The sequence below is a fragment of the Dermochelys coriacea genome, chromosome 8, assembly GCF_009764565.3.
Source record: "Dermochelys coriacea isolate rDerCor1 chromosome 8, rDerCor1.pri.v4, whole genome shotgun sequence".
Lineage (NCBI taxonomy): Eukaryota > Metazoa > Chordata > Testudines > Dermochelyidae > Dermochelys > Dermochelys coriacea.
Genome location: NC_050075.1, coordinates 97,391,731 through 97,404,429, shown reverse-complemented (window position 1 = coordinate 97,404,429; position 12,699 = coordinate 97,391,731). Strand labels below are relative to the sequence as shown.

The 12,699-nt window shown below is 39.6% G+C and overlaps 1 protein-coding gene across 1 annotated transcript in view; it reads left to right on the top strand.

The window, feature by feature from the left end:
* Window positions 1-12,699, top strand: part of LOC119860086 (nardilysin-like) — an 82,076-nt gene that overhangs the window by 31,009 nt on the left and 38,368 nt on the right. Inside the window, exons 10-13 of the mRNA XM_043520304.1 lie at window positions 748-825; window positions 1,353-1,473; window positions 1,562-1,620; window positions 8,056-8,110. Of these exons, the coding sequence (XP_043376239.1) occupies window positions 748-825; window positions 1,353-1,473; window positions 1,562-1,620; window positions 8,056-8,110 (313 nt within the window). The remainder of the gene's footprint in view (window positions 1-747; window positions 826-1,352; window positions 1,474-1,561; window positions 1,621-8,055; window positions 8,111-12,699) is intronic.

Genomic DNA, 12,699 nt, shown 5'->3' with positions numbered 1-12,699 from the left:
TTTGGTGGAAAAAAAAAACTTTTTTTTTTCCACCAAATGCATCCGATGAAGTGAGCTGTAGCTCACGAAAGCTTATGCTCTAATAAATTTGTTAGTCTCTAAGGTGCCACAAGTACTCCTTTTCTTTTTTCTGAAATGTTCGTAACTCTGAACAAAACTCTGGTTGTTCTTTCAAAAGTTTACAGCTGAACGTTGGCTTAATGCAGCTTTGGAACTTTACTATGCAGAAGAAAAATGCCTTCCCTTTATTTTTTAGTAGTGTATGTTTAACACAGAACTGTACTGTATTTGCTATTTTTTGTGTGTCTCTGCTGCTGCCTGATTGTGTACTTCCAGTTCCAAATGAGATTGACTGGTCAGTTTGTAACTCTGGCGTTCGTAACTCTGAAGTTCTACTGTAAATCAAAGGTCCTAACTATCTGTGTTTGTTTAAATGTTGTGGCATTTTCTGCCAAAGTATAGTTGTTAACTTAGCAGCCTGGCTAACTTTCAGATCAGTAACAGTATTCTACCTATCTAAATTCCTTTGTATTTTCAAAGGATACAATCTCTTTTTCATAGCATTGCTGTTTAAAGGTGACACTTAAATAGTGGGTGAAGTGGGCAGTGAATTTATAATTGTTTGTCTAGTGATTTGGAATCTTTGGATAAAAGATGTTATCTAAATATCTGTATTTTGATTTGCTAATTATTAATCTATATTAGAGTTTTACATTTTGGAGTTTTACATTCTTTAATTCTTTTTAGGGTGAAGCCACTTCACTATATCTCCTGGCTGGTAGGACATGAAGGCAAAGGCAGTGTTCTTTCCTTTCTTCGGAAAAAGTATGTATTTCTTTAAATGTGAGACTTTAATATTGTGTGCACTGAAATAAAGAGTGAAGGCGGAAATATTTCCTCAAATAAAAATTTAAAAATGTGATCTACAAAGCTTGAGACAAACTCAGTGATTCTCTTTAAAACCTGTAGTAGTCATGTGACTTAAACAATGCAATATACTCTGAAAATGTACCCGGTGGTGTCTTTAGTTCTAATACAAGAAATTCAACTACAAGAGAATCTCCAGAGCAACACTGAAAGCACTTTAGCTGAAAACTTGCATTTTCAAAAATATTTTGGTTCACACTGAATAAATCCAAAGGTGTATGCCCTGCATTTTTGAATTTCAGTACTTTGTGTTCTTGTAGAAAGCTATATTCTTTCTTTTTGCTTTGGATTAACTTTTAAATTCCTTAAAGTGGCCTCCATTAGGCAGGTCCGAAATAAGCTTGAACAATGATGCTGTGATTATAATTAGACTTCAAGAAGGTTTTTAACTGGAGTAATTAATAGTGGGTATAACTCTTCAATAGATTTTGGGCTCTTGCGTTATATGGGGGAAATGGTGAGACAGGATTTGAACAGAACTCCACCTACTCTATATTCAGCATTTCTGTGACTTTGACTGATGAAGGTTACAAGCACTTCTATGAGGTAAAATTTCATTGTAGCTTGGATTTCTTACCATTGTGCTGTCTCCAAAAGTTAAAGAAAATTCATCAGTTTGTCCTTCGGTCTTCAGGTTGCACATGTTGTGTTCCAGTATCTGAAAATGCTGCAGAAAAGAGGGCCAGATAAAAGGTAACTTGGTTTGAATCAAGTGATCATGACACTGGAAATCACTTGGGTTTTCCCTCTTTTCCATCCTTTTCTGCATTATAGTGTGCTTTTTCTTTTTGGATAAGCAGATATTAGAACAGATACAATGAGAAAATGGTGGAAAATGAGATTTTTTTTTTATTTTTTTTTAAAGGAAGAATTAATTGTAGGTCACCATAAAAACGCAGTGTGACAGACAGAAGGGAAATGGTAATTGTCACCAGCTGGGGTTTGCCAACCACACTCACATCTATGAATGAATCACGTGTTGGAAAGAAAGTAACTACAGGGTTAACAAAAAATTAGGACTGTTGATTAATTGCAGTTAACTCAGACGATTAACTGAAAAAAATTAATCATGATTAAAAAATTAATTGCGATTAATTGCACTTTTAATCGCTCTGTTAAACCATAGAATACCAATTGAAGTTTATTGAATATTTTTGGATGTTTTTCTACTTTTTCAAATATATTGATTTCAGTTACAACACAGAATACAAGGTGTACAGTGCTCATTTATATTTTTTATTACAAATATTTGCACTGTAAAAATGATAAACCAAAGAAACAGTATTTTTCAATTCATAAGTACTGTAGTACAGTCTCTTTATTGTGAAAGTGCAACTTACAAATATAGATTTATTTATTTATTTTTTGTTACATAACTGCACTCAAAAACAAAACAACGCAAAACTTTAGAGCTTACAAGTTCACAAAGTCCTACTTCTCGTTCAGCCAATTGCTAAGGCAGACAAGTTTGTTCACATTTATGGGAGATAATGCTGCCCACTTCTTATTTACATTGTCACCAGAAAGTGAGAACAGGCGCTCGCATGGGACTTTTGTAGCCAGCATTACAAGTTATTTATGTGACACATATGCTAAACATTCATATGCCACTTCATGCTTCGGCCACCGTTCCAGAGGACATTCTTCCATGCTGATGACGCTTGTTAAAAAAATGTTAATTAAATTTGTGACTGAACTCCTTGGGGGAGAATTGTATGTCTCCGTCTCTATTTTACCCGCATTCTGACATATATTTCATGTTATAGCAGTCTCGGATGATGACTCAGCACATGTTCATTTTAAGAACACTTTCGCTGCAGTTTTGACAAAAAAGGTACCAATGTGAGATTTCTAAAGCTAGCTACAGCACTCGACCCAAGATTTAAGAATCTGAAGTGCCTTCCAAAATCTGAGAGGGATGAGGTGTGGAGCATGCTTTCTGAAGTTTTAAATGAGCAACACTCTGATGCGGAAACTACAGAATCCGAACCACCAAAAAAGAAAATCAACCCTCTGCTGGTGGCATCTGTTGTTGAGCAGAACCTGTCATCAGCATGGATGTATTTCCTCTGAAATGGTGGTTGAAGCATGAAGGGACATATGAATCTTTAGTGCATCTGGCAGATAAATACCTTGTGACGCCAGCTACAACAGTGCCATGAGATCACCTCTTCTCACTTTCAGGTGACAGTGCGAACAAGAAGCAGGCAGCATTATCTCCTGCAAATGTAAACAAACTTGTTTGTCTTAGCGATTGGCTGAACAAGAAATAGAACTGAATGGACTTGTAGGCTCTAAAGTTTTACATTGTTTTGTTTTTGAAAGCAGTCATTTTTTGTCCATAATTCTACATTTGTAAGTTCAACTTTCATGATAAAGAGATTGCACTTCAATACTTGTATTAGGTGAATTGAAAAATACAATTTCTTTTGTTTTTTACAGTGCAAATACTTGTAATCAAAAATAAATATAAAGTGAGCACTTGTACACTCTGTATTCTGTGTTATAATTTAAATAAATATATTTGAAAATGTAGAAAACATCCAAAAATATTTAAATAAATGATATTCTGTTATTGGTTAACAGTGTGGTTAATCACAATTAATTTTTTTAATCGCTTGACAGCCCTACAAAAAACACAACCTTAAATATTGTTACCGTACTTCATTTTCATGTGTCTGACCTAAGTACTTAATATATGCAGTGTCGTTGTAGCTGTGTTGGTTCCAGGATATTGGAGAGATAAAGGTGGGTGAGGTAATATCTGTTACTGGACTAACTTCTGTTGGTGAGAGAGACGAGCTTTTGAGCCAGACAGAGCTTTTCTTCACATCCGGGAAAGGTACTCCCAGGCTGTGATGAAAGGGCTACTTTTCTATGGTTATGCAAGCACTGGTGGATAACGAGGGATGTTTCACTGAGCTGGTCAGAGAAGGTGCATGATGCTTGCACGTTTAAGAACACATGACTATTCAGGAAGGTGCAAGCAGGGTTGTTTTTTCCCCAGACAGTGGATTATTACTGGCAATGTTGACATGCCAATAGTGATCTTGGCTCATGAAGCTATACAGTGGCCTCCTTGACAACTTCAAGGAAAGATTCAGCTACTGGCTCAGCAGGTATAGAATGACAGTTGTGTGTGCTTTTGGCAGATTGAAGGGACGCTGGTGGTGCTTCCTCACTAGATTAGATCTCAGTGAGAAAAATATCCCAATGGTTATAGTTTCCTTTTGTGTCCTGCATAATAATTGTGAGCTGGTAGGTGAAAAGTTGCCACTGAGGTGGAGGTAGAATGGCTGTCTGCTGACTTTGAACAGCCAGACACAAGGGCCATTAGAAAAGCTCAATGTGAAGATATGTGGCTGAGAGAGGCCTTGAAAGAGCCTTAATGGTCATCCACTTAATGTGCTCTATCTAGCCTTGAAATTTTGGGGGTGTTGGGAATTGTGTAATGCTTAGTGTGAATTTATGAATATCACACTTTAAATGAACCTGTTAATTATGCTGTGTTTACTGTACATTTATAATATTACACATTGTTTTTAATTGAACCTAGAAGTTCTGTGATCCTGTTCTGTTACAGTTAGAATTGTCCTGTTCTTTGAGTAGTGCCATTTGTTCTGCAGTATATGTTATAAAGTAGTAAAGATTAATTTATTTCCAAAATATAAAAATTTATTGCATACCCAAAACAGGGCAAAACATTAATATGCCATTAAAAATCAATACAGTGCGCAAACATAAAATAAATTAATGGAACATAACTTTAAAATCAAAATGGTAGAAAACATTTGTCTCCATTTCAGTCCATTTCTGTGAAACATACTCCAACTGTATGGTCAATAAGAGTCTGTTTGCTGCCTGCGAAGCCCCATTATGTCCTGGCGAATCTCTCTCTTTTTCCTGCTGGGACTCCTGAGTCTTTCTCCTGTCTGTTCTTTTGTTCTCCGGGCTGTCTGCTATATTCATCCTCCAGGCTTTCCATGATCTGATGCAGCACAGGCTTGCAGGATCTTGGTGAACATGTCCTCCCTAGTCCTCTTCTCCTCCTCATCAGTATCAGGTGTTCTGCAGGTGTGGCGGGGACATCCCTTCAGGCCGCAATGATGGCAGCTACATACAAAATGTCATACAAAGATGTATTTACAGTCACAATGTAAAATGAAAGATGAGTTTGAGAACTCCTTTCCCTTATACCTATAAGAGTTTTAAATACGACCTGCTTATTGACACTTCAGATTTGGAGTGCCTCTGCACAGCACTCTCTCCAGCTGCATCCATTGTTAGTATGGCCTGCCAAGATGGGGTGGAAGAGAGGAGGGAATTGATTTGTAGTGTAAAGCAATAAAATGTGTCTTATTTCCATGGGTACATGTACAAGGCAATGGCACTGAGTACCGGCATGCTTTTCCACAAGCAGCAGTGATTTTAACTGGTATCTCACTCTTGAGGGTCACAAAGGCACAGAGAACACAGCTACTGCTAGATTCATGAAACCACGTGGGCTTGTGTGATGCTAGCCTGTTTACGGCAATGGTACCTGCCAAAGTCATCTCAGAGTGTTGTGGGAAAGTGTCCTACCATACAGGAAGAAGTGTAAGGCAGCCATCCCTAGGAACCTTTGGGAGAGGATTACAGAAACCTTTGGCAGAGAATTGTAGAGTAACTCTATCAAGATCTTTCAGGAGGATACAAGGGACCTCCTTATGTATATAAACAAACTGCTTTGCGTGCCTCCCCCATCGCCTAAATCTACAGGAGAACAAAAGCAGATTCCACTCTGTCCCTTTTTGTTGTACCTCTACTTTTTCTCATATGAATAAAACACTGAAAAGTAGACAACTGTGTCCTGCTAACACACTTACTCGAGAAACCTTCTCCTGGACTGGGCTCAGTGGTGCTCAGCTGATGGGACTAGCTAGACTGCTGTGGAGTCTCAAAGAACCTGGCTCATGGCATTTCTCTTCTCCCCCTCAGTGTTCAAGTCAAGGGTCTCTCTCTTGGGCTTCATTGAGGTATCCATTGTGGTTGATGGAGATTCCATAGGCATTCCACAAAGTATGTCATGCTGCTCTTTGTAAAAGCAGGAGGATTGCAGCATGGCACTAGATCAACTCTTGCTCTCCCTGGTCTTTTGGAATGCCTGCTGCAGTTCCTTCATTTTCACGCAGCACTGCTGCTGATCCCGATCATACTCCTTCACATGCACCTCCTGTGCTATCTTTTCATAAAAAGAAAAGGAGTACTTATGGCACCTTAGAGACTAACAAATTTATTAGAGCATAAGCTTTCCTGAGCTACAGCTCACTTCATCGGAATGCATCCGATGAAGTGAGCTGTAGCTTACGAAAGCTTATGCTCTAATAAATTTGTTAGTCTCTAAGGTGCCACAAGTACTCCTTTTCTTTTTGCGAATACAGACTAACACGGCTGCTACTCTGAAACCTATCTTTTCATAGACGTCCATGTTTTGATGACTGATATGTAGCTGCATCTGCTCAGTCTCTTCTCTCCACAGGCAGATCCTGTGTGCAAACATAAAATAAATTAATGGAACATAACTTTCAATACTTCTTTCAATACTGAAGATCCAATACTTGCTGTCTACTTCAGGTAGGAATCTATCTAAAGCAGTGATACTCAGACTGTGGCTCTTGAGCCACAAATGGCTCTTTAATGTGTCTCCTGAAGGGCTCTTTGCAGCACGATATTAAAACACTCTGTGATTTAATTATTAACCAATAAGGATGCTTTTACTATGTTGTTAACAAATTAAGTTATCAACTTGCACTAAAATTGACTTATTTGCTGTGTGTGTGTATGTATATTTAGAGAGAGAGAGAGAGAGAGAGAGAGAAAGAGACTAAATATTTCCCCAGTCATATGTTTAAGTATGAATAGTACTATAGTAAATGAAATAATGAATTCACACTACTGTGGCTCTTTTGGGTAATATTTATCGCTAATTTGGATCCTGAACCACTGAGGTCTGAGTATCACTGGTCTAGAGTATTGTGTAGTTGGCATGGTCAGTTGGGTAATTACACACAACAAGTGAGAACTGCTACTGATAGGTGTGTTTGCCAAGCTGAGCAATCAGGAAAAGTCATTTTAAAAATATGGGTATTTTAAAGGGCGTGGTGTGGCTTCTTGTTTCCAGGACCCCTGGGCAGTGGAATTCACAATTGTGACCAGAGTGGTCACTATTGAACATTGTGGAACAGCTGCTGGAGGACTGTTAGGGTCAACCGAGGTCGTGCAGTCTCTACACTTGCACTGTGTCAACCATAGTATGGTGACCATGGCTCAGTGCTGTTCAGGGAGATGGTGTTACTGCTTCACTGTAATGGGACACTTACACTAGTAGAGACAAATTTGAGTGTAGACGTGCAAATAAGACAATGCAAGGTGACTTACATGAATCTAACTTTGTAGTGTAGACCAGGCCATACTGGTGTAACTCCTTGTGCAGACAGTCTTATTTTGGAATAAGACTGATATTTTTCTGTTTATATTTTGTTCTTTGGAAGTAGTTTAAACTAAACAGAAAAAAGCCAATATTATATCAGAATAGGAGTGACCACATGTGACATTATATAAGTTTACGCTAGTACAACTGATAAAATTTTCCTATATAGACAAGCCCTTAATGGAGGAAAAAAAACAAATGGAAAACTCTGTTTGAAGGAACTGCTAAAGTCTCCCTTGCATGCCACACCTTTCCCAAATAGTGAGGTCAAGCAATTAAGTGTAGTGTAGGGGTTAGATTATGGAACTGAGAGTCGGAAGTTCTCAGTTCTGTTGCTGGCTCTTCCATTTACTTTGTGTCTCCCACTGACTGTTTGTGTTTTAGTTTCTCCACCTGAAAATAGGAGATAAAAACTTGCAGGAGTAATGAGGATTGATTGACAATTGTTAAATGTTTGTGGTTCCCAGACAAAAAGAGTTTTATGCGTATTTCTCATGCACAGTCACCATGGTATCCAGGTCATATAGATGTACACATTATTATTACTGCAGACAAACTGGCTTAAATTTTCAGCCTCATATCTTGTTAGAAATAGTGTGTGATTAGTCACTTGGTAAATGTGGCAGGGTAATAGGTACATTTTTTTCCCCCACCCACAGAATTTGGGAAGAGATTCAGAAGATAGAAGCTAATGAATTTTATTTCCAGGACCAGGTACTAAATTAATCTTCAGATGTTTTCTATGGGGATATAGATGTTAAGCCCTAGATTTTTGAATTGTAACTGGGGTTTTTGCTGTGTAACTTGCAATAGTCAGTGAGAGTTAGATGGTTCTAATCTCATGAGTCTTTGAAAATATAGTCTTACACAGATGAGGAAGAAGGAACATTTGTTAAGTAGAAAGAACGTATATTCTAGACAGAGAAATGTTAAACTTTATGACATGTGAAGTTGTTTTTTAATAAAACCAACACATGATTTGATTTCTTTGGTATATGGTGCTCTTCCAAGCTGTTTTCTTTTTCCACACGTTTATTTTCTCCCACTCCTTAAGGTCAGTTTCTCTTTATCATTCAGTTTAGATTGTAAGATACTTGTTACAGCACCCATATCTTATTACCCTCTTGTGCTATAAACAATTGTGGTTATTTTCTTTTAGTGTTTCTGCATATTCACACTTGTGGGAAGTAGTTCCCGGCACTGCTGAACTTTGGGGAATTTACAGAAAAACAGTGGCCACGGGAATCACATAAATGCCCCTTCATGGCACCAAACATTCAGTGCTGATGTTATAGAAGCCATGTGGTCCCTAACCACCTCAATTTCTTTTCCATGGATAATTTCAGGTATAGGCACCATTGCTGCGTGACCAGGGGTCTTTTAACTTTTTAGTTTTAGTTTAGACATTTTCAGGTAATTTCTCTACTGTTGTATAGTTAAGATTATTGGATTATTTCTGTTTTGGTTGCAGGCATTGTGTCTAATCTAGGTGCTAAAGAACAGGTTTAAGCAGTGTATCTCATTACCCTCCTTGTTCTTGGAATAGGATGCACATATCTACTGCCTGATGTACTTTGGGGGAGGACTTGTTCTATGTGCTGCTCACCTGATCCATTCTCTGGTCAGGGCCCTGATCCCTCCAGGGATGGAAATAGGCCTTTGTTCTTTTCAAAGCCTGCTGAACATTGTAAGCTCTTTTAAGCTCTTTGGGACAGAATGTGTATTTTTACTGCCTGTCTTTACAATACCTGATCTGAGGCCCTGACTCTTGATTGGTGATACTCGATGCTACTGGAATACAAATGATTAAAACGGGGAAACAGAAGTATTTGGTCCTAGAACTGGCACCTTCATTCAGCTCCAAGTCAGCAGAACACTGAGTCCAGCTATGAAGCTGCCCTAGCATCTGGGGCACGTTTAGTGCTGGGTGCGCTTGTTCTTTTTACCAGGCTGTAGTTGGCTGGTGTAGTTCCCTTGACTGGCATTTCAGTACTGGAGAAGCCTTCAGCTAAGCAGACTCTTGTTGGTGCTGAGTTTCCCTTAGATCTGTGATCTCTGTCAGACCCAAAATTATGGAAACTTCATTTTTTCTTCAAAGGTACACCTTCACTGCAAAACAACACCTGTGGAAGGGAGTCTCAGAACCTACAACAGTTGACATAGGCTTACGGGTCTTATACTCTAGAGCTAAAAGTAGCAGTGTAGACATTCAAGCTTGGGCTGGAGCCTGGGTCCTGAGACCCTCCCCCTTGCAGTGTTTCAGAGACCAGGCTGCAGCCTGAATGGAAACCTCTAAACTGCTATTTTTAACCCTATGAGCTTGAGTCAGTAGACGTGGGCTCTGAAACTTGCTGCCATAGGTTTTTTTTGCAGTGTAGACGTACTACGTCTACACTGCTTTGTAAGCCCAGGATTCAAAGCCAGGGCTCAAGCCTAACCCCCCTTCCATCTACACACAAATTGTGCTAACCTAGGGCTCAGACCCAGGACATTAGTAACTGAGAATGCAGAGTGGTTGTGGGGGGCTAACTAGTGATCTGCATTATTGTCTGGACACTTCCTGAAATTCCCTTGGATTGATATAGGAGGAGGAACTGATCAGTCATTATGAGTCTGCTGTCTATTGAACCCCTGAGACTGGACTTCTGTGGTCAGCGTCTGCACTGGTTTGTGGGTAGGAGAGTGCGAGCTGGTTACAGCTGCTGCTGGGTGGCAATGTGGAGGTTGTTCCTTGCTGGCATCTCTGCAGGTCTGTGTTTGAGACCCTCTGGACCTTATACGTGGCCACATGTTGGGAGGGCACTAGGAAGTCTAGGATATGGGTAATTGAACTTGGGCCCGCATAATGCAGTGTGTATGCTGGATCCCCAGATTTGAATCCAGAGTTCAACAATTCATAACCCGGAGTTACAAATGAGTGTAGATGCTCAAGCCTTATGTTAACAAACCCAGGGACGGTTAACTCAGATTCTACTAACCCTGGGTTTACAGTGCAGTGTAGACATCCCCTAAGTGTCCTCTGAGTATTCACACACCTGAGATGAGCTGGTGGGTGCAGCTCTGATGGTGAAGTCTTCTTATAGGAGTTTATCTCTTTGCATTCCTGAAAGTTCTGAGGGTTAGGCTATAAAAGGGGGCGTGGTGCCCTCTGCTGCCTCAGTTCCTTCCAACTGCTGCAGCAGATGAATGTAAACTTCCTGGAGCCATCAGATCTGGATCCTTCTTTCAAGAAGAAATCAGTGCCTTAAGGTTAGTAAAGTTTATTATTAGTGTAGTTTTAGTGTTAGTTATTTTGTTAGATAAGGTTTTATTCTTAGGATAGTTGGTAGTTGAGTCTTTAGTTCTGACTACTGGTTGCATGGCAAATCTGAAAGTTAAGATAACTGGATTCAAAAGAAGCATCTCTTGTCCAACAGTCTTCCCAGTATTGGATGCCTATACTGTCTGTTTGGTGTACTTTGGAGAGGGTCACTCCACTTCAAGGTGCTCTCTCTCTGCAGTTCTTTTACCCTAAGGGTATATAACAAGCCTCAGAACAGTCTGCAAGTCTTATTGCTTCAAGAAGATCTGGCCATAAAGCCTCCCAGATCTAATTCCTGTAAAGGATCTGTAGCCCAAGTGAATACACCATTGTCGGCTCCTGATAACTCAGGGACTAAGAAAAAGGCTATGCAGAAGATTCCAGTCTCTGCATTGGGATCAATTTCTAAGGGTTCTGTACAGTTGGTTCCTAAGTCATTGGATCCAACTTGAAGCGCTCAGAGACTTGTTTGGTGCCAGTCTCAGAGATAAGAGCCAAAGACAGGAGAAAATTTCCAGTTCACTTACATTTGGTTCTGAAAAAGATTGTGCAAGACAAGAAGGCTCTTGTTAGCAGAGACAAGTCACATTCAGGAGACTCTTTGGATACCTTGGTCCCAGATCCAAGAGCACTGGATGTGAAATTAAAGTCCAAGATTGTGGCTAAGGGTAAATCTCTGCCTGAGATTCATTCCCCAGTTCCAAAGATAGCATTGGAGCAGAAGATTATTCTGGAGATGGCAGTAGTTTTTTCATCGTTCATTTATATGGCATTAACCATTACAATTGTGGCACAAGTGCACTATGAAGATCTGCATTTGGATTGTTTACTGGATTCACAAAAGGCAGGGATTATTTTCTTGCCTAAAGGAAGACTTCTGTGAGTTTTCCTTGGATCTCTCCACATAGAAAAGAAGGAGGTTGGATGAGTTGTTTCAGATATCCTCAGACACTTCCTTGTGGCTCCTTAAAATGCTTTCAGGCTCTCCTAATAAGGTTGTTTTTCCCTTCTCCATTTTACACATCCCAGGTCCTATAATTTCCCCATTAATGTCAGTATTGGATCCAAGTCGATTTAAGATCAGATCCACAGTCCAGTGAAGAATCAAATCATATTAGACTTACAGATATTCTCGGTCCCATTTCCAAAAAGAAGGATTATGCCTCTAAATATTGTGACTACAGATCTCCATACCTTTCCAGACAGGAGATGGAGCCTATATATGGTTATTAGCATGATTAACATAATATGGTAATCAGCAGATCCCACTGTAAGCTGGATGGCCCTATTGGAGATCATCTAGGAATTGTAGAAATAAACTGTAGTCTCATCAGTGCAGGTACCCTTCTTCCAGTAGGGGTCTGAAAAGTGCCTTGGAGCTGAAATCCTTGGATCCTTCCCTTCACCAGCTTTCAGTAAGGAATCTCCCACTATACTTCTGGATACTCTACTTAAGGAAGAAGAGGAGTCTATTGCTCAAATAGAATATCAGCAGTTAGACCCAGCTGTGACAGCTGAATTTCAGCAACTGGGACAGTGCCCAGTGCATCCAATGAAGTGAGCTGTAGCTCACGAAAGCTTATGCTCTAATAAATTTGTTAGTCTCTAAGGTGCCACAAGTACTCCTTTTCTTTTTGCGAATACAGACTAACACGGCTGCTACTCTGAAAAGTGCCCAGTGGTAAGAGCAGGAGTCATGCCTAGTGGTTAGAGCATGACTCCATAATCAGGAATGGGAATCCAGGGTCAGAGCTGAAGTTGCAGCTCTTGATCTAAAAAGTGCTTATCTCTATCAGACCAAGGCAGACCTATTGCAAATACCTTTGTTTCGTTGTTGTACAAGGTAACTTCTAATACAATGTTTAATCTCTCTATTCCTCCGCCCTTTCCCCCACTTTGGAAATTACAAAATACCTATCTGTAGTAGTTGCTTGTTTGACACAATAGGGTATTTTTGTTTATCCTTATTTAAAGATTTGCTCAATAAAGCCTCATTAGAAGA